This window comes from Protomyctophum bolini (assembly GCF_963924005.1).
Source record: "Protomyctophum bolini genome assembly, chromosome: 14".
Taxonomy (NCBI): Eukaryota; Metazoa; Chordata; class Actinopteri; order Myctophiformes; family Myctophidae; genus Protomyctophum; species Protomyctophum bolini.
In genome coordinates this window covers 15,145,579-15,168,644 of record NC_137875.1, presented here as the reverse complement: position 1 = coordinate 15,168,644, position 23,066 = coordinate 15,145,579, and the positions used below count along the sequence as shown (strand labels likewise).

General features: G+C 42.9%; 1 protein-coding gene across 1 annotated transcript; it reads left to right on the top strand.

Moving 5' to 3' along the window:
* The first annotated feature begins 5,527 nt into the window (after positions 1 to 5,527).
* On the top strand, positions 5,528 to 23,066 carry LOC308328593 (leucine-rich glioma-inactivated protein 1-like). Its single transcript, XM_080782541.1, has 11 exons — positions 5,528 to 5,958; positions 6,266 to 6,337; positions 7,247 to 7,318; positions 7,911 to 7,982; positions 9,968 to 10,039; positions 13,151 to 13,323; positions 16,571 to 16,735; positions 16,983 to 17,203; positions 17,763 to 17,931; positions 19,168 to 19,421; positions 20,494 to 23,066. The coding sequence occupies exons 1-11, from the start codon at positions 5,756 to 5,758 to the stop codon at positions 20,665 to 20,667; spliced, it is 1,647 nt and encodes a 548-aa protein (XP_080638667.1). The 5' UTR covers positions 5,528 to 5,755; the 3' UTR covers positions 20,668 to 23,066.

Below are 23,066 nucleotides of genomic sequence, written 5' to 3'. Positions count from 1 at the left end.
TAAATGTACCGATATTAACCTATTACATTAACGTCCCAGTCTTTATTGTTGTGGTGAATCTCTGCAGGTTGTTAAACTAAAAGCATCGTCATTTTAGATTTTGACGCAGATTATGCAGGGGTAAAAATTCAAAAGGGGTGCATAATCACGCAAACATCCTGCATATTTCACCACATAAAACCCTGCCTATTTTGAAACCTTTCGCATATTTCACAACTTTCCGCATATGTCGATATTTTGCTATTTTTCCACATATTCCGCAACTTTACGCATATATTTCCCAACTTCACGTTATTGCATAAGAATCACACAAACTTTGCATAATGATTTGCACATCACATGGATTTTAGCCCTCATAATCAAGGATTTTAGCTCTGTTTTTCTGGAGGGTCTAAAATCCATTCCTGAATGTTGGGCAGGTGCAGTAAAGGTCTTCCCCGTCCCCAGCTGTCTACAGTATATAGCCTTCTCCGGTCCAAGCCTATATAGTTCCAAGCCAACCCCCCTGCACAGCTCCAGTCTTCCCGTTTCCACCCCAGTCTTTATCCTCAAACCCCCCCAGTCTTATGGGTGAAGTTGTCCTTTCAGTAAGGTCATAATGATAAATGGTGCATTTAGATAGGACCTTTATCCAAAGCGTTTTATGTAGTTTACATTCACCCATTCACAAACACATTTCACTCACCAATGCCAGAAGAAAACATGCAAGTCACCAACAAGATTCACAAAGGAAATTTACGACCAGGTGTAAATTAAGTGCGTAATGTGAGCGTATTAATCCGTCCGATCAATCTTACGTATCATTCACCAAAGGTCGCGTAATGGCTTCATTTGAGCGGATCGCTGCTGGAGCTCGATTCGCCTGGTATAATTGAAACATCCACGCCCATTTCACGCCATATAAGGCAACAGGAAATGGCTTTCCTTGGGTGAAAAACATCATCACGTTCCTGCAAAATGCACAGATCTCCGAGCTTACAACGGTGAACGTGGTGGTCCGCGATGCACCGCACTGCATGAACTGGTAGATCATCTTATTTTGACAGGAAAGTCTCTCGCAATGTCAACTGACTAAACGGTATAAAGTATCTTTATAGAGCTCCAACAAGGGGGGAACAGAGGCACCAATGATCCTTCCAGCTGTCTTCACCACCCGATTCAGCTGGTGTTGTTCCTGTGCCTTGAGGCTGCCGAACCAGGATGTGAAGCTGTAGGTCTATGGTGCCCCTGTAGAAGGTGGTGAGGAGGGGAGTGGGAAGGCCCGCCTTCTTGAGCCTCCGGAGGGGGTAAAGTCTCTGCTGAGCCTTCTTGATGATGGCTGTGGTGTTGATCGTGGAGGTCAGATCGTCTGCCAAGTGCACCCCCAGGAATTTGATGCTATTAACCCTTTCCACAGGGGCACCACCGATGGTCAGTGGTGTATGATGGCAGCTGCTGGCTCTCCTCCTAAAATCAACCACCATCTCCTTTGTTTTGTCCACATTCAGAAAGAGGTTATGTGAACTGCACCACTCTGTAAGCAGATCCACCTCCTTCCTGTAGTCAGACTCATCATTTTTACTAATGAGCCCCACCACAGTAGTGTCATCGGCAAATTTGAGGATGTGATTACTGCCAAATTTGGCAGAGCAGTCGTGGGTCAGCAGGCTGAACAGCAGGGGGCTCAGCCCTGAGGCGATCCTGTGCTCACTGTGATGGTCCCAGATGTTTGGCCGTTGACTTTGACTCTCTGTTGCCTCTGAGACAGGAAGTTGAGGATCCAGGTGCAGGTGCCATGGTCCACATTCAGCAGCCGCAGCTTTTCCACACTGCTGGCCTGCTCGCTTTGCCAAAAAAATGGCAACTAAAAAATACGGGGAAGCAGCTTTTTGCTTCTACGGGCCGTCGGCATGGAACAAGCTCCCACTGTACCTTCGTCAGGCAGCCTCTGTAGACATTTTTAAAGCTCAGCTCAAGACCCACTTCTACAACATTGCTTTTAATTGATCTTTTATTTTTATTTTTTTTGTTATTCATGTCCTCACTGTATTGCATTACTGCTTGTTCTTAATGTTGTTGCCTTGCTTTTCTTTTATTCTCCATTTTTCTGTAAAGCACTTTCATGTCATGAAAGGTGCTATACAAATAAAGTTTTATTATTATTATTATTTGTACTTTGATTAGTTGACATTGATTTTTATAAATAAAAGTTATAATAAATTGAGGACCCACATATAAATGGCATTACATGGGGGTCAGTAGCTATGCATGGCATCCTTCAAATTGAAATTTGAGAATCCCTGCCATATCCTTTCAAATGCAGGGGTCTTGCTCTGAAAATGAATTCAATTTGCCCTGAAAATGAATTCAATTTAAACTCAAAATAGAGTTAAAGATCTATAAGGGTCCATTTGGTTACCAACTCTCCGTCATTTAGCTGGAGACCACTGGTGGTCCCAGGACCACTGGTTGAGAACCACTGTTCTACATCTATTCTAAGCTTAACTAATTAATGATAAAATGAAAACCCCAATTTGTCGCGCGTGCGGACTCGGCCCCCAGCCTAGATATTTTAGTCATGACACCATGTTCATAACCACAATTTGTCATGAAAATGTGGTCTCACTTCCTTCCTGGACTACAAAGTCACACCTCCATGCAGCCTGCTTTGGGGCAATGCACCAAAGCGTTATAGTCATTGTAGAAATCCAGTTATCCAGTCAAACCCTATAGTCAAACACACAGACTTCATTCTTCTGGCCATAGAGTGCAAATTTCAAATTGTGCTGCGGTTATCTAGTACAGACACTATTAACAGTGACTGCCCAATTTCTTCCATCTGTGAAATGTCCCTTTAACCAATAATAACTTCAGCCATCCTCCCCATTCCTCACTTCCATCTATAGAACCAACAGCATGACTGGATGGGACATCTCACAAAACACCTGGACAGTGTGGGTTTTATCCATTTCATAAGCTAAATTGCAGACACTGCAGGGATGTCCAAGTGTATACACCGGTAATCACATTCGGGGGAAGCGGGGGGTGGGAGAGCTAGCGCTGCATTGTGGGGAAAGCCGAAATGGCAGATCAACAAGCTCACAACGCACGTTTTGTCGATCTGATACTTTCAGCGAAAGCTTTCGCCCAAAATAACAGAAAAGGTACTAGTATACTATAGAGCCCTGAGGAACTCTACGTTAAGAGAATGTCCCAAAATATATATAGGCATGGATGGGAGGGGACCATCTCGCAAAAACCTGCAGGAGATTGTGGGTTTTATCCATTTCATAAGCTAAATTGCATCATGTACAGCGAGCAGATATCAAGTGTATAATCACATTAGGGCCGGTGTGCGTGGGGGGTGGACTGTTTTTCTGTATACCCGGAAGGCTTTTAAAAAAGGCCCTTGTCTTGTTTTGCGTCCCTCTCTCTTCCCAGAATGGTCGGAAGCACTGCAGGCCTGCCAAGCTCTGCCAGAAAACATATTAATCTCGGGGCCCATGAGGCTCCACAAATGAGATGGGCGAGAGACCTTTAGTGCTCCCTGAGGAATCTGGCTGGGCTGTTCTATAGAGCTCAGCTGGAAATGCACAGCACAGCCAGGGACGGAGGAAGTATACTCGGATTATTTACTTGGCAATAATAATAAAAAAAAAGAATACTCTGTTACAAAAAAAAGGCCTGAATTTGAAAGTGTACTTACAGTAGCCTACCATGCCACCGAAGTCAAAGTACCCTAATTTGTAAAAAGCAAAAAAACATAGCCGATCACAAAGCGTTGCGTAGAGCTATCTATTACAAAATAATGTGATATATAATATATGATTTATAAACAAAGTATATAAAACATGGCTACGTTTTGTAATAATCTAAAAATAAACAACAGTTTACAAATTATCGCAGTGGTGTAAAAAGGAAGATATTTTCTTCTGAGATGTAGTGGAGTACACAGTAATGTACACACTACACTACTGTTAAAATTCTACTAGAGTAAATGTACTCAGTTACTTTGCACCGCTGCTTTGCTCCCAGGGGATTTGGGATGAGCTCAGCTGCAGATGCATATAGCACAGCAAGCAACCAACAACATTCCCATAAAAACCCAAAACGGCCGAGAGGACCAGCCTGTATTTTTGTTGTTACCATGGCAATATTGTGGACTTGTGGGCTATGTTGTGAAATCACCCACCACGCGTGCGTGTGTGCGTGCGTGCGTGCGTGCGTGTGTGTGTGTGTGTGTGTGTCGGATTGTGGAGGAAAGGTGCCAAAGATGCTCTCTGATTCATGGCCTGAAAGGTCCTTTGTCCCGGCTGAGAGAAACCATTTCATTTTAGAGAGCATCAGCTGTCAGTTATAATGACCTACACCCCCCCCCCCACACACACACACACACACACACACACACACACACACACACACACTCCCCCACTACATCATAGACCTGGAAAGATCACATTTGCATCCTTCTGTATAGTCACCATAGCAACTAGACAGTAGACACTAAAAAGAAACCTCATATCTAATATAACACATGCACACCTCAATTAAAGAAACCTCATATCTAATATAATGCACACCTCAATTCCGTATATTTCTTCAAGTGAAAGCAAGAAAACATTGTGATTGTGGATGCACCTGCAATAAAGTATTAGAAAGATCTGTATTACATGTAATTATTATTACTAGTAGTAGCCTATAGCATTATCATCATTATTGTATATATAATACATAAGCACAACAATACATAATTTATATGCTATAATAATAATTAATGCTACATAATGTGGTCATAGAATAGGCTCCTACATAGCTTCAATATAGCCTATGGGCCCATATACACAGACCGGCCAGAATACTTTCCTTATACGAATGACGTTCATTTATCTATTGTTAATTCATTTGACTGGATTTCCCTCCAACTACACTCGCATAAAATGACATGATTTATGCTTCTAGGTAATATTATAGTCCCCAACTCCCCATCGTCTGCTGTCCATCCATCCATGACTCCATTCTAGCATTACAACAACATATTACAGCTGATTCAGAACACTGAGGAATCCTTCAGGACTCATAGATAGGCGTGGTTTTGGATGGAGGTGGCGGTATAGCTCCTCTCTCCTGCCCCCCCGCTGGGAACCTCCCCACCTGCCTTCACAACACAGTCACACCGCTCTCCTCTCTGCCTGTCTGTCTGTCTGTCTGTCACCGCAATGACCGCATTTTCCTCCTGACGTTTCATTACAGCGCACATTTTCATTTGAATTTTTGCCTTTTTTTTCCCCGAGCTTTTTTTTTTTTTTTGCAGCGTCTTTGCAACAGGCTAATATAACAACAACATAATACGGACCGTCCGTCGAGTCGACTCGGGGCTGGTGGTGATCAGTCGAGTGGATGAAATCATCCCCCATGCATTCATGCAGGCAGTGGTAGCCTATGTCACCCGCACGGCAATAAACAAGCATTGTTCATAACGAAGATCTGCTGGCCTCCAGGACAGGACAGGACAGGACAGGACTAGCCCACATTTTTAGATTACGAGTGTCCAGTCCAGGAGAGGACAGGACAGGAGACTAAAGGACAGGAGGACATTACACGACATTACAGCGCGGGACCGGCCACAGCAGACCAGGGACCCTGGTTTTGGTGGTCCATGGTTCGGAGGACCACCACGCACACACAGACACACAGCAGGGCGCATTCGAAGCGCAGCGGTCGTGAGTGACCACTGCGGTTCCATCCATCCATCCATCCATTCATCCACGGATTGAGCATGCATCCCAGCAGAGGCTTGCTGTCCTCCGGCGGCATACTGTGCGTGTTGTCGCTGGTCCTGCTCCACCATGGCACCGTGGACGGAGGGAAGAGACCGCGGCCGCCGCGCTGTCCCTCGTCGTGTTCGTGCACCAAAGATAACGCGCTGTGCGAGAGCGCAGTGCTCATTCCCCGCAGCTTCCCTCCCGATGTCATATCACTGTAAGTCCACGATGACGATGATAAATAAGCTTTAAATTATGTCGTGGTGGTCTTATTATCACTGCATGTTAGTTAGGGCTGTGTTGTTTTTGGAATTACAAAAACGTAACGTAGCCTTGATACGGCAGCATCAGCACATGATCAGCTGCCTATATATAATAGCAGCACTCTGCATGCGTTTCTAAATTCTTGCTGGCGATATTATTAACAATACATAATCGGCTATAATAGAATGGTTGTTTGTTTGTATCAGAACAGTTCTCATAGGTATAACTGCCTTCCGTAAATACGTGTGTTTCCCCCACAGATCATTCGTGAAGTCTGGATTCAGTGAAATCCCTAAAGAGAGTTTCATCCACACGCCAGCTCTGCATCTCCTGTGAGCAACATTCTCTCTCTCTCTCTCTCTCTCTCTCTCTCTCTCTGTCAGACCCTGTGGTTCTGTGTGAGGTGATCATCATCATCATCATCAACGCCATGTTTAGTTATCTGCTCCCATTGATGCTGGAGAAGATCACCTTGATCATGTCTATATAGCCTAACCTGCATGATATGATACAATCTAAAATTGGTGAATTATGTTTGGGTATAATTAGGCCTACTTAAAATAGCTTATATATAATATATATAAATAAAAAATAAGACAGTTTCTTTTGCAGGTTTGAGATAATGTTCTATACCCCAGGATCAGAGTGCCTATAGTGCTGTCAAAAGGCAGTTTCTATGACATGTACGGGTTAATAAAATGTTGTTGTGGGGGAATTCCCTGCATGTGTGCCATGGAGGGATTCCCCCATGAACATCTATCTCATTTGGACTGAGTCACTGCATGTGTCCCTCCCTCAGTTCAGTTCAAAGCAAAACACACCATGCTCACTCACTCATATACTGATGTGATGAGTCCAGTGTCCAATCTATATTTATATTAAAATCACAGCTGATCTGATAATAGGATTAGTATCCATGATGAGGGGACGTTTTCGAATGGTCGGGTTCCTTGATCTGTTTCTGAGGGTCGCTAATATAATATAGCGCGTCCAATACATGACTTTTGAAGCTTATACGTCATATGGCAGGCCAAGTCAATGAGTTTTGTAATGTTTGTCAAATCGTTTGCCAGCAAAGTCTATGGAGTTTAATGTTTGCTTAGGGCAGTTATGACGTTAATCGTTCGCTATGGAGTTTAAGGTTTGCGTATAGGACAATATATTATAAATACATTAGAATAATGCACTTATGCACGTTCATCATTCTTATGAATCTTTGACCAGCACTGTTCCTCTCCTAGTCTTTTTACAGCCAACACCTTTGAGTCCATCAGTGAGGATGCATTCCTGGGTCTGCCGCACCTGGAATATCTGTGAGTAAAATGAATTTATATCGTTAGGGCTGGGCAATTGACCCAAAATATATCAAAACTGATATTTACACTGAATACATTTAGCTCATGAAGGTTAATCGACTAGTGACACTAGTCGATCGAAGCATGTTTTTCTTGTGATATATATATCAACGAATCAACATGGAAAAAGTGTAATTGATATTTTATAATACACTAAATCGGTTAGTCTGATTAACCAGTTAAGCCCTGCATTATACCGCGTTGTGTAATATATTTTTCTCCTATGTCCAGCTTTTGGTGTTTGTGCACAAACTTTGTCCTACACAAACATTAAATTCCCTTTGACAATGAATGGACAATTTTACGTCATGATGATGTACGATGATAAGATTGAGCGCCCCTCACTTCACACCAGTGTGATTTTTAAGAATCGTTCATTAATCATAATTGAGGCGAAAGTTCGAAATAACGGTGATGCTGATTTGAAGTCATATTATGACGATTCCTTATTGCTCCACTGTAAGATTATCCTGAATTTTATCGTTCCAGTGAATAATGGCAAATGGATAACATTACAACATGTTGTCTTTCTATTGTATGTCATTTTCAGCTTCATTGAAAACAACCAAATCACGTCGATATCACCACATGCTTTCCGGGGTCTGAAAACATTAGTACACCTGTAAGTACTCGTCTATTAACTAGAAAATGACAGGCCTGATACTGTCCTTGTGAACAGCAGAAACCTGGTATATATACAGGTAATACCTGTATATCTATACCTGTATAAATGCTGTTATTTTATTTTTTTATGCATGAGCTCTGTACTGTATGTTCCAGCATGCAGTGCTGAAATTGATCTTACAGTAAACTTTACTTCATGTTATTAGTTGTGACATCTGGGCAGTTGGTCTTCCTTTGTTTACAAATGGGACCTCCGCAGTGTGAAATCCTGAATGTTAATTTAACTCGGAGAGGATACAAATGGAACAATTGTTCACTCTCATCAAGAGTTGAATGATATACCGACAAGTTTACTGTGCAGGCAAACCTCGAGGCAAGAATTCCACTGAAAAGTTCTGTTATGTAAAAGTTACATTACATTATGATCTGTCAGAGCAAACGCTGTGTCCGCTATAGAAACTTTATGGTATGAATATTTGAAGGGAACATACAACATTTCATGTTCAAAAATTACACAATGCATGAGAAGGCCTACTTTTACACATGCCTGTACTCTCACAGTTTAATTAACACAGGATTGTTCGTATTTGCTCTTGTGCCAATGCATGCTTCATGGCTTTCTTATCAGGCATAAACTCAGCTGTTCCTTCCCTGTACTTAGGCAGAGAAAGCCGTTAGCATGGCTGAGGTAGACACAGAGCTAAGAATAACCATGCTGTTTCCCTCAAACTCGCAATAAGCAATTTTCCAGCCTCCAATCTCCAGGGTGACAACAATACGAGCTCCAGAAGAACGGCACTGCTGTTATTTAACCGTACAAGGAAACACTCCCATGCTCGCATTCCACGTTTCAAACCGCAAATCACATTTAATTCCTCTGGTTTTGTATGTTTATTAGCCGAATGTTTGTTTTAAATGACAAACTGTACAATTAGTACGAGTGCGAAGTCTGTGAACAGCGGTATTCCTACATCAATGAAGGTGATGCAGTGTATTACTGGGTGTGGGTGACATGGACACAATTTGTGTCCGAGTATTGGAGTGCGCCCAAGATGCTTGAGACATGTGCGTACATCGTGCACTCCAGTTAAGTGGTAGCTCATTTTAAAAGGTTAGGTACTGTACTCATGGTGGCATGTTGTTTACGTCCAGTCTCCAGGCAGTACATTATTTTACTACATGTACAACTGATCACGTGGATCATTCAAAAGTAGCCCATGCACATCCACATGTAGTACATGTACCATTTAAAAGGCAGGTGCTGAATTAGAAAAGAACACAGATCAAAGATAAGTTTGCACACTGAGGCTCCCTTCTGGTGGCAACCAAACGAAATAACATGTCAGGCACACCGCCGAGCTGTGTGATGGAAACGTGACTTTGTTTGGATGCCACACTGTAATAGAAGGGAGCTACAGTGTGCACACTCACCCGTCTCGACTAGATCACACCGTCGTTAAACATTAGACTGACTTTGTGAATGGTTTCGTCATGTACAGTCTCATCATGAGTGTGAAAACTTAAAATATATTGTACAGCAATACATGCAGACATGCAAACGTTATCGGTGACGGGCATTGAACTCGGGTATATTTTACCCAATGTAAAATATTCCATCGAAGTACAGCAATACATGCCAAATTGAGGTACCCTTCTTCATAAGGGTACCATAAGGGGGCAAAATAGGTGAAAAATGGTTATTATTTAAAAAATATTCCTAAAAAACAATAATGGAGCACCCATTCTATGTGATAATGGTCCAGTGGGAAAAAAATCCCTATTACTAAACACGGGTGAACTATTCAAAAATGTTTTTCAAAATAGTAAAAAAAAAGGGATAGGGATTTATAGCGATAAGGGGTAAGGCACTGGCGAAAATAGGATGCCTAGTCTCAGTAAACACTCGATCCTGCTTGTGTTATACGTTTTTACAGTACAGTATATCATGTAACATTATCATGTTTGTTTCCATGTCATTGGCAGGAGTCTGGCCTACAACAATCTGGAGACTCTGCCCAAAGATGTGTTCAAGGGTCTTGAGGCTTTGACCAAAGTGTGAGTACTATATGAGTGTTGTATCTTCTAGTCTACCACTGCCACAGTAACCTTGAGGTGCCAGCCTTTCCACCGCTGAGGAAAGCCAGGTACTCGCTTGCCCGTGCGAATCAATTAGTTTAGTCTCGCTAATCATGCATACCAAAACGACTATTATAACAAAAGAAACAAAACGATTATGCCAAACTAAACACATTTTAAACTAGGGCAATCATTTTGGAGGTGTACGGCAACCGGAACTTCCGGGCCGTTGGTTCCGGCTGCCTGATATTTCTGCTCCGACCAGATCAGAAACAGTATCGATCCGAGGCTACTACCATAGTGGTTCTCAAAGTGGGGTCCAGGGACCCCCAGGGGGTTCCAGCGGGTTCCCACTCCTCCCGTTCAGTGTGTTCCCCACTGACGGGTGGTGCCGCCCCAGCCCGTAGCAGTACGTGCGGGGACAAAGACCATCGTCCCCTCCTGGCTTCTCTCCCCCCGGGCTAGCATGGGCCAGTTGTGTTCATATAGATGCTAACCCCTACCTAGACTTGTTGTGGTCGGCACTATAGGCACTTTACACCTGCACGCCATCCGAGCATTAACATTTTTAACAGCACATGCAGCAATTAAACAGCCAAATGTTCTGTTAGACTTTTGCACAAATTGATTTTGTACTGAATTTGTGGGACCAAAATGCGTATCAATTTGGGCTCTTTGATATGAAAATGGTCTGAGCACCACTGCAATAACGGCCATGTTCCAGTGGGACGGTGGTGGGACGGTGATGGAGTGCACCATGGTGTTGCATAATGTATGCATAGGGCAGAGTAGTGTAGCTATATATGGACTAGCAGCCATCCATGGTGAATAATGTGTGGGTGGGCTGCTCACACGGTTAAAAGGGATATTTCACTTTCAAAAAAACTTTTGGTCATTTCATCGTCTACTCGGGATTATGCGAACACCTCAGACAGTTTTTACGTTGCTCGATTCAGTATTTAGATATTTGATATTCACTGTAGCTGCCCCACACCCTTCCTATACAAAGCCATTAATAACAAACTGAGGGTTTAGTGTTAAAGCAGAACAAACTGATATACTATATATATATAAAGTTTAACTAAACAAATTGGCTGGGAAGTAACGAAAGGCAATTTACAACTAAGACACAATTCACTAGAAACAGAAGGGAATCGAATTCAAAGGCACAAACAAACTAAGGCAAACAAAAAGGCATGCAAAGGGTGGAGGACAAGAGGAACCAATAAGTCTCTGCTGCAGCCATAGGAGCAATGTTTGGAACTAAAGCCCAGCCCAGCATGTCTCGACTCTCCTACTGTACACTCTGGGCCCAGCCAACTGGGATTAGGGTGTTGGCGAGGACACCCAATCAGGAAGGAGGGGCAGGTCCGGGCAGGGACCTGTCAATCTCACAGCAGAGTCTGCATTCAATCATTCACTTATCACTGCCAACGATCAGCCTCTCTCACTCTCCAACATACTCCATTCACCTCCATTCAATACCTCAAACAAATTATAATGCATGCCATCAACATAAAACCAACATTTCCACACTATTACAATTATTCCCATCTTAACCAATTACCACCATAATAATGAACCATAACAAACATTAAATAAATACTCAGAAGGAATTGGGAGAAAAGGGCGTTATGCTTAAAAAATGCTTACAAAAAAGGGGGAAAGAAAGATCCTACAAGGTTTCCGTCCGGCAGCAACAATTTGTTACATTTATAGAGAGCACTAAGGTATAATTATATTCACGCTGCTATACATGAAATGAGAGAGAGGCATAAATCAATGGAAGCAATCTGGTTGAATGAATGAATGCAGATCTGGATGCTATAGTAACCACACGGAGGCCTGACAAACGTCACACGGACCCTTACTTTCCCCTCAAGCAGGGGAAATTCCTCTGGACAGCACTGCACTGTACTGTACATTATGAAGAAAACAGCACTGCACTTTACTGTACATTATGAAGAAAACAGCACATACTCTGGACAGCACTGTACTGTACATTATGAAGAAAACAGCACAGCACTGCACTGTACATTATAAAGAAAACAGCACATACAAGGACAGCACTGTACTGTACATTATGAAGAAAACAGCACATACTCTGGACAGCACTGCACTGTACTGTACATTATGAAGAAAACAGCACATACTCTGGACAGCACTGTACTGTACTGTACTGTACATTATGAAGAAAACAACACATACCGTACGATGGAACACAACACCAACAACAACATGATGATGAGAGACAAGACAACAGTAGACACTGAGGCCTGTTCGGCGAGGTCTATTGTTTAAAAGTAGGCCAACAGACAACTTCAGATATTAAACTACCCCCCGGACTCCACTACTTTGAGAACCTACTGAGCCACATTATACAGTGCAGGATAGCCAGGATTTACGCGCTCAGATTATTTACTTTTATTTGTATTACTCCATTTTATTTTGGCCCCCTGGGCTTGGAATTACCTTCAGAACAGACTCAAAAAGCCTTCTTTAATTTCACTATGGAGTTCTTAAAAAGATTACGACGGAAGTTCTCGCTAGAACTGTTCCTGTTTTATTTTTTGTATTTCGTTTTTTACTTTGTTAGGTTTATTAGACTTTAAAATTCCCCTGACTCACTGTAGTAATGTCAATATGGAGTTTTATCCTGCGTCGATACATTTGAACTGTTGTTCAAATACATGGGAATGTTCTCAAAGTATGGGGAGGGGACACCAGCAAAATTAGTTAATATAGCAATCATTTTAATTCACTTTAACCATTATTTTACACTTCAGCTATTCAGAAATGGCAGTTAAACAAGCTAATAGTGTACTTTGTGCCGCATTATGAGCTTGTAGATCTGCGATGTTTTGCTCCTGGGGGTCCCTGGAATAAAACATTTTTAGATAGAGATGCGTGGCCAAATACAGTATACATAAAAGCTTTAGGCAGTGGTTTGAGAACTGCTGATATACAGTAGCATCATAGGTCTACATTTTTCTCAGAAAACATTTTAGAAATTTAGAAGACATTTTGTTTTTATAATAGTCCTCAGGTCTTAGTGGGTTTTGAATAAAGCTTGTGTTGTCTTGTTGTCAGCGACCTGCGGGGCAATCAGTTCACATGTGACTGTAAGCTGAAGTGGCTGGTGGAGTGGATGTACCTGACCAACGCCACCGTGGACCAGATCTTCTGCAAGGGGGGGCCGGCCTCCCACCTGGACAAGAAGATCAACGACCTGGTGCCCTTGTCCTTTGACTGCATCACCACAGGTGACCACCACAATGTATACTGCCTGATCCCCACTGTGCATTGAGCTCGGTACAACTCATATACTGTAGGCCCCTTTTCCACCAAAAGAACTTTGGTTCTAGAACTGGACTGGTTCCGTTCTATATTCTCAGAACTGTGGTGCTTTTCACAGTACCGGTGGCCATTCTTTTTGTTCCAGTTCCGAACCAATTTTTAGGGTTCTGAACCAATTCATGTTCAGTGGAAACACTCTGTTCAATATTAAACTGGAAAGAAATAACTGAAACAGTTCAACCCCCGGTGGAAAAGAGGCCCTATAGTACCATCTGCCTGGTGGTAACAACAGCTTGTCTACACTAATAGTCATCACATTTGTGATGACGGCTATGGCCATTTTTAGCCCAAGGAGTGTTTTTTGTGCAAAACTAATGCTTGGAATGGATTCAGAATGATGAAAACCCCCTAGTTTGACATGTCACATGCTACTTAAAGCATAATGCAATTTAGTTAACATTTTGCCTTAGGCCTATGGTTGTATGGTACCCCAACTTTCAGCAGCTGTCAAAAACTCCCCTAGGGTGGTTGAATATAAACCAATGTGGCTTATGTGGGATATGTTAGTAGACACCTTTCCAAACACATTGGTGAAAACATTTTTGGTAAGAAATGTATTCCCAGATTTTATAAATATCCCCGGACTATAAATAGGCTACAGTAGGAGATGTGACGTGGTGTAGGTTATGAAACCACAAAACCAAGAATATCGAGCACTATTCTCCATATGCAGACCGCGGCCATCTTACCATATAAGTTAATGACAAGGTGCTACCTAGGTGCAACTTCCAATGGCAGCCCATTCATCCAAACAGAAAAGTCCTATCTAATGGTATTAAACAACGTCAAACTCACCAACATTGCAGCTGTACGGAAAGCTTGAATTATTCTCTTTCTATCCTCAAAGTGTTTGTTTCATAAAAATCCACTGCAGACATGTTATGGGCTACTTTGTGTCCTTGCAGGTGATTATTTTTTCAAGTGCTGGAGTTTGGAAGTGCTCGTTAGATGCCACCTGTTTTGAATTAGCACATAATGCAAGAGGCAGCAGGACATTTCTTTACTGAAAACTGCAAATGGGCAATACCTGCTGTGGAATGAAAACAGGTTGTCTTTACATGATCGTGGTGTTGTGCTATAGAGCAGTGGTTCCAAAACCATTTTGGCCGTGCACCCCCGTTGCCTCCTGACCTACAGTAGCTGACGCACCCACAAGCAAATGAAATATATGAACACATACATTTTTATATGTGCAACATATTATGTGACATATTATTTGAAATTGGCCACCTGCATATGCCGCATAAGCTATATAGAGACATATATCGCCTATATCCACATATGTGCATATATCCACATATATGCACAGCACACATATGAACCTGAATATGGCATATATTCTGCATAATATGGCATAATATGTTCATATTTAAAATAAAACCATGGCACCATAGCCTTTTCATGTCACGCACCCCCTAGAAGGGGTCGCGCACCACAGTTTGGGAACCCCTGTGCTAGAGGAATTGACGAGACAGTCTGATGGCTTGCCGTCAACTGTATGCAGCATTTGACAATCTCAGGTCCTAGTGCTCTACTGTACTGTACAGTTTCCAATCGGTTCAGCTCAAGAGCCAAAAGATACATTTGGGGTCTTCCGACTCCCCGCGACCCACAAGTGCACAAATGAACCACTGAAAAGTCCTGTTGTGAAACAATTGTGAAAATAGCCGATCTACAAGCTCACAATGTGTACCTTTATCCCTTTATAACTTAATCCCTCTTCAAAATACTGAATATGACAAAGCCACAAAATGCATTGCAATGGAAAAATAATGAAAGGTTTACGGTTTAGTCTCACCATTAAATCCAGACCTTCCAGCAGATACGGTTCCACAGTGAATTCTATGATGACAGTCCCAGAACCTTGGGTTGATTCAAACCTAACTCCTTCCAGCATGTTGACGTGTCCTTGAGCAAGACACTGAACACTCAACTGCTTCCTACGTTCCTGTTCAATAGTAGCCCACTCCTCCTAACAGTTTGGATGGCTGTGTTCAACTAGGTATGGGCCCATATGTGCTTTGGTCAATTCAACACTCTCATTAACTGATAATAGTAATAGTCCACTGTCCACACAATAAACTACATATTGGTCTTCCTGCCACACCCCAAACATTGTTCCCCTCTCTCTCCAAATTTAAAGAGACAGTACAGGGTGATGGAAACATTTGTCTATGTCATAACATATAGCACAGGTAAAGGACTTAACATGGCACATTGTGGCAAGGGATTACTTTAATTATAAACCTGCATGCACACATATATCTTTTTAATCCACTTTATTTTATATATACATTTTTATCACCGTTAACCCAGTGTTAATTATCGAATGTAATCCTGGGTGCTACACTCCCTCTGCCACCTGGGGAGAGCAACGGACTGACCTCATGGTTCCTTCACTGCATGAGGAGTCCAAGCCGCTTCTTAATTTTCACCTGACAGGGGGTTTCCCCGGTTGGACGTAACACGTGGGAGGAACACGTTATTCCAACCAGTTCCTTTCCCCTCCATCAAGCTGGCCAGGAGGAGGCCGTTTTAGAGACCAGGATTACTGCATGTTTTTTGTGAGGGTATATACCTACCCTAGGAGACATGGGGAGAACATGCAAACTGCACTGCCCTTTTGCCAACCTTTTTTAAGCATTATGGTATACTTTAGCTATTGGAAAATAGCAGATCTTGTAGACTGTAGAGCTTGTAGGTCTGCTATTTTTGAAAAATCATGAAAATGTAGTGCCAATCTTTGAATATATATTCTTTCAGAGAGAACGTTTTTAACTAAAATCTTTGCTTTTGGGGAACAACATATATTCAGATGGGGGTCGGTGACCAATTACATAGAATCTTGGGGGTCCTTGACATGAAAATGTTTGAGAACGACTGACCTAGAAACATGGGTTTTTCAGAAAACTGTCAGGATTTAGAAGACATTTTTAAGGCCTAAATGATTAATCTACTCTCTTGGCCGTGTCACACTTGAACTGAACGTCCTTATTCTGTGGGCCAAAGATTATGCAAAAAAAGCAGATCTACGCGTTATGTTGTGTCACGTTGCATCTTGCATGCTTGTAGATTAGCTATTTTCGACGATGAAGACTTCATCTTTGTTTTTCCAAAGTAGCTCTCAAACTCTTGGTATTTTCTGTCCACCAGAGTTTGCCTCCTACCAGTCTCTGGTCTTCAAGTCCCTCTCGGTGGAGGCCTTTACCTTCGGCAGTGACCAGTACGTGGTGTTCGCTCAGCCCTTCATCGGGAAGTGCAGTTTTCTGGAGTGGGATCACGTGGAGATGGTGTTCCGGAACTACGATGATATCGACAGTAAGCACACGTCGTCTCCACAGCATTCGCAACAGGTTGCAAAGGGTGTTATATGGAAGTTGGGACGGAGTGATATTTAAGATAATCCATGTCAAAATAAGGTGTTATGCGCACAAACTATGGGACAGACAGACAGACAGACAGAGTCTACAAAAGACCCACTCGCACTGTCTAGAAAAGACCCACTCGCACCCACACATACAATGAGGGACAAGGAGTAGTAGTAACTGTCTCCGTCTCTGTCCAGGCACGTCGACAGTGGTGTGCAAGCCGCTGGTCATCGACAACCAGCTGTTCATCATCGTGGCGCAGCTGTTCGGCGGCTCGCACATCTTCAAGCGCGACATCTCCGCCAACAAGTTCATCAAGATCCAGGACATCGACGTCCTGAAGATACGCAAGCCCAACGACGTGGAGACGTTCCGCATCGACGGAGAGACATTCTTCGTCATCGCCGACAGCTCCAAGGTATCTACTCTATCTGTCTGCTAGCTCAATGTGCAACATTGTTTTTATCACTCAACAGTAATAATAATAATAATAATAACTTGGATTTATATAGCGCCTTTCAAAAAACCCAAGGACGCTTAACAAGACAAAAAACAAAACTAGTTGCCAAAAGCCAAAGTGAACAGATGTCTCTTCAGTGCAGACTTGAAAGAGTTCAATGTGGGAGTCTGGCGGATCTCCAAGGGGAGAGAGTTCCAGAGGGCAGGGGCTGCCACGTAGAAGGATCTATCGCCTAGTAAACAAATCAGTCGTTATAATTGTCAAACTCTCACTATAATTGTACCATCAAAAATAATTGTTCCTTCTAGGTTTTCATTTTTATGTTATGGAAGATTTTCTTTTATGCTATATTACAGTATGTGTATACAGTATACGGTATCTTTGATTTTATTCTTTTTTACTCCGCTTATAAAATACTCTTCAAACACCTCTTTACACACCTGTAAACCTGTGATGTGACATTAATACTGATTCCCGAGTTTGATTCCCATTCTAAATCCCTGCTTACCTCCAAAAGGCCGGTTCGTCCACCATCTACAAGTGGAACGGTAACGGGTTCTACTCGCACCAGTCGCTGCACCCGTGGTACCGCGACACAGACGTGGAGTACATGGAGATCTCCTCCAAACCACACCTCATACTGTCCAGCAGCTCGCAGCGGCCCGTCATCTACCAGTGGAACAAAGGTACAGTACAGTACATTTTGTTCCTTCCAGAAATGTACCTATGGATGTCACTGGCCAGCTGCCAGTGACTGGCAGTCTGTTCCAATCTGTTCCAGTCTTTTCTTACAATTTAAAATGTAGGCATTTGGCAGACGCTCTTAATTCAGAGCGATTTACAATAAGCAAGAACTAAAAAGCATGGCAATATATCACATACAACGTAACAGTGGAATATCTATATAGTGAAACTACACTATATACTATAAAGTGCTATGACTAAAATGCAATTCTAGTGTGAAATGCTATCTAATTGTACATAAAGTTCTATCTAAGGGGCTAGGGTAAATGCTACGGGCCATGATGGAGTCTGAAAAGGTGGGTTTTCAGACTACGACGGAAGAGTGCATTCCATAGTTTTGGAGCCAGAAGAGAGAAGAGTTTGGGACGTGTGGAGCGTTGCCCCAGCGTTTTAGTGAAGGTACTTCCAGCTTCCCTGCGTTGGCTGATCTGAGTGCACGGGAGGGTTTGTAGGGTTCGATCATACTTGCAAGATATGGGGGAGCCATACCTTTGGTTGCTTTGAATGCCAGCATCAGAGTTTTGTATTCTGTGCGGGCAGCGACCGGGAGCCAATGGAGGGAGCGGAGAAGGGGGAGACGTGTGAGACTTTTGGCTGGTTGAAGACCAAGCGAGCTGCAGCATTTTGGATCAGTTGGAGAGGCTTAGTGCACATGCCGGTAGGCCAGTGAGGAGGGAGTTCTCAGCCGTTATTCTTTTTTTTTGCCAATTTTCTACCGGTTACCTTTTCGATTCCTCTATCAAGTAGCACGTTTTGTTTTAAATTATTTGTTTTGTTTGCGGAAGTAATGTCTCTATGGAGAATAACATTGAGTCATCTTAAAATCATATCATAATAACAATTGTTTAGTCCAGAATTGTGGTCTCGGTGATATTGTCAGGGAGGTGTCTCTGTATCGTTTACTCATTTTTGATAGTCTGTTTCTAGCGAAAATGTAACTAATTCGGCAGCAGTAACATTAGCGTTTTCTCGCAGTCAGTTGATTCTTCATACAGTATGAGTGAAACCGCTGGGATGATTTGTTTATTTTTCAAACACAGTTCTTATATGAGGCGATCTAAGATCCCCCTAGCCTATGGGGATCATCATAATAAAAAATAAATAAAAATACACAAACCTGTGCTATAGCGTCCCTCTATCAATATTGATGTCAGACTTTGGCGCTCTATTATTAACAGCCACCAAGCTGTTCGACCGGCGCACCGACATCCCCGAGATGGAGGACGTGTACGCCGTCAAGCACTTCCAGGCCAAGGGCGAGCTGTACATCTGCCTGACGCGCTTCATCGGCGACTCCAAGGTGATGCGCTGGGACGGCGCGCTGTTCCGCGAGCTGCAGACCATGCCGTCGCGCGGCTCCATGGTCTTCCAGCCGTTCACCGTGGGCAGCTGGCAGTACGCCATCCTGGGGAGCGACTACTCCTTCACACAGGTGCAGTGGTTGGAAAGTATAGATCGAAAGTATAGATAGTCGAAATTAAAAAAATGTCTTCAAAATCACGACAGTTTTCTGAAAAACCTATGTTTCTGTGTCAGTGCATGGTCCTCAACCTTTCCATGTCAAGGACCCCGACGTGTAATGTAATTGGCCGCCGACGCCCATCAGAAAATATGTCGTTCCAGGGACCCCCCCCCAGAAGCAAAGATTTGAGTTAAAAACTCAAAATATATATGTATATATTCAATGATTTGAGGCACATTTTCACGATTTTTCAAAAATAGCAGACCTACAAACTCGTAGCGCGGCACTCAGTGCCGCGCTATGAGCTTGTAGATCTGCTATTTTTCAATAGCTAATGTATAGCATACTGCTAAAAACACCAAAAGGGGTTCCCGTCCAAAATGGGCTAAGTACATTTACTAGAGTACTGTACAATTGAGGTTATTTGTACTTTACTTGAGTATTTCCAATTGCCAAGTACTTTTACTGCTACTCTCGGAGGCAAATATTGTACTTTTACTCCACTAGATTTATTTGAAAACTTCAGTTACTAGTTACGTTGTTGTAGATTTTGATTATTACAACAAAACATACAGTAACCACTTCAGCTCTATATACAGTACATTTCGGCCATTTGAAAATAGCCGATCTACAAAGCTCACAATGCATCGCAACGCAAGGCATCTTTTGAAAAATCTATTTTCAAAAGATTTGTATATACATTTGAGTAGGCTACATTAGTATACACTACATTTATACAGTACATTTTGATACCAATACTTTTAACTCATAAACCAACTAAGTGGAAAAAGCGACAAAATAAAACTAGCTCAGATGCAATTTCCCATGTTTGAGAACGCTGGCGCGTTTGGGCAAACAGCCTTCTGCCTCAACCAAGGGCAGTTTGCAGAGGAAGCACACCTGTTTTTCTTTCGTTACACTTTTGTACTCTGAATTCCGGGACTTTTTCTCGCGACATAGTAATTCTACACGTGCAGTATTGATACTTTTATACTTAAGTACAAAATGTGAGTACTGCTTTTCCCACCAATGCCCCATACAGGTGTACCGCTGGGACGCCAAGAAGGGCCAGTTCGTCCACTTCCAGGAGGTCAACATCCAGGCGCCGCGCGCCTTCGCCCCCGTCTCCATCGACAACCGGCAGTTCCTGCTGGCCTCCAGCTTCAAGGGCAAGACGCAGATCTACGAGCACCTCATCATCGATCTGAGCAATTGATCGGTTGATTGATTGATTATATAGGTGGGTGGGGGAGATTCGGGGTGGCTGATGAGACTTTGATTGATTGTTGTATATGGGGTATAACCAGACTGTGGCATCTAAGAGGCAGCAAAAGAAACCCCGTAGCCCAGGCGTTTAAAACCCCCGGAAGAGACGCCTGGGCTACGCGTTTTCTCACCGCCTCTTGAGGCGACTGTCTGGTTATACCCATTGAAGGAGCAACCGTACCCTCATATGATTGGTCCTCACTAATGCTCACTATGAAACGCCACAATTGCACGCCTACTCACTCACTCTGCGTCTTATTGGTGAACCTGCCTACCAATGATAATCATCAATGGGGATACTTCCAAGCCATTGGAAACGACAACCTTTCCATTCCTGGAAAGTTATAGCGTGCTGAAATAGAAGCCATTGGAAATGTTTGCAATTTACCAACCCTGCCTTCCGATGATGTCATTAGCGGGCGGATTTCGGAACTGTCCACAAAATCCGTGGAGGCACGACAAGTAGACAGAAGCGCTGCCGTTATTATAAAGAGAATAGTGAGGACCAATCAAGATACGGTTTTGGAATGGGTGAAGGTGCGCTCCTTTTAAATCGGAAGTCAAAGCGTAACGGTAAGAAGCTGCCGTTTGTGCAAAGGGACTGAAAGGGACTTGGGTTGAATCCTAACCTGAGAACCACAGGCATTAATGACCTCTCATACGTTCCTCTAACATCTCCCAAGTGGTATCCATGCATGATTGATGTGAAAACCCAGGTCAAAACGTGTGGGTCTCACGTTAGGATCAGACCCTGGCTGTTTCTGCGCTCAGATGTTGGACTTGCATGACCAATAAAGGCCTCAAGGCAAGGCCGTCCCATCCTGATGGAATGCAACACATGACACGTCCACCTTCATTAGTTCAGCGACTCTCAACCTGTGGGCTGAGGATTTTGCAAGTGGGCCCCGGCCCAAAATAATAGGCTCTATGCACAGTCAGCAGCCATATTGGAAAGAACTCTTCTGGGCCTCTTCTCTACATCCTTCACAGGTGTACCGATACTAATTAAGACTCTGTTCATGCTATTGTGCATGTTGGCTTACTGAGGGATCCGCTCATAATTCCAAGGGCGCATTAGTCCGACAAGTTGACAACGCGGCTTTGCCTGCGGTTAGGGTTAGTGATGGGGCGAGTCGGACCAACGGAATAATGACTCTGGCGACTCACTGGAAACACTCTGCTATGACGTACTAACAGTCCTACAGTCATGAGTCCGACACCTTACCCAAAACCGTAAACCTAACCTCACAGGAAGCCACGGTTTAGTTTTAACCTGCCACGCATGTCGGGAGCCACGGGTGAGTTTTAACGGGTCACGGGTTAGTTCTAACCGGTCATGCATGTCGGGAGCGACGTTGTTCTCGGACTAATGCCTGTCGGACTGTTAGTATGTCTAAACAACGTACATGCACCCCCTCTGCTACACCAGTGGGTCTCAAAGTTTCCAATTTGTAGTTTGTACTCTCAGAGTTCGTGGGGGTCCTTGACATTAAAACATTTGAGAACCACTGTGCTGCAATAAATGGAACTGATAAGACCTGGTGAAGGAAGTAGGGAAGGGGCACGGGTTCTCCACAATGGCTGCTGTGCATAGAGAAACACTCCATTGGCGAAACACTCCAAAACGATTATTTAAAAACAAACATGCGGCCGTGTTAAGCGGTCAGATGGATGGGTGGGTCGCGAGTACCTTCCAAGATTCTAAGTGGGCCCTAGTCCAGAAAAAGGTTGAGAACCACTGAATTAATTAATCTATTTATAGCATTGGCCAGTAGTTTATTTCTTTGTGTGATTTAACACCGTTTACATACATTTGCAGTCTCATTATATTTCTCAAGGAAAGATAATAAATAAAAAGGTACTTTTTAATCTATTTAACATGTTTAGATGAGGAAATCTGCCAAAATGAAATGTTTACATTTTTCTGTCTTTCCACTTGTAAGCTATAATAAATGATTTGTAAATGAAGATTTTGTAAGTCTAAGAGGGACCAGACAGTTCGATATACTGTATGTTAAGGCGATTGCTATGGTTTTAAAATTATGTTTGTAAGTTTGGAAAAAAATTACCAACAGAAATGTGTGGGTCTTTGCAACTTGCATTTCTATTGTCAGTGGTTTTTACAACATTTAAAAGTATTGAAAAAGTTACAAATTAACACTGTTTTTCATAACGTAAGGACAATACAAACTTTTGGGGACGTGTTTGGAAATATTTTCACACAACTTAAGAGAATTAAGTGAAACGGGAATACTAACCGAGGACAACCGTTGACTTTGACTAACATGTGTATACAAAATGTGATTGTGTCATCTTTGGGGGAAAAGTGATTTACTAATTCCATGCTAT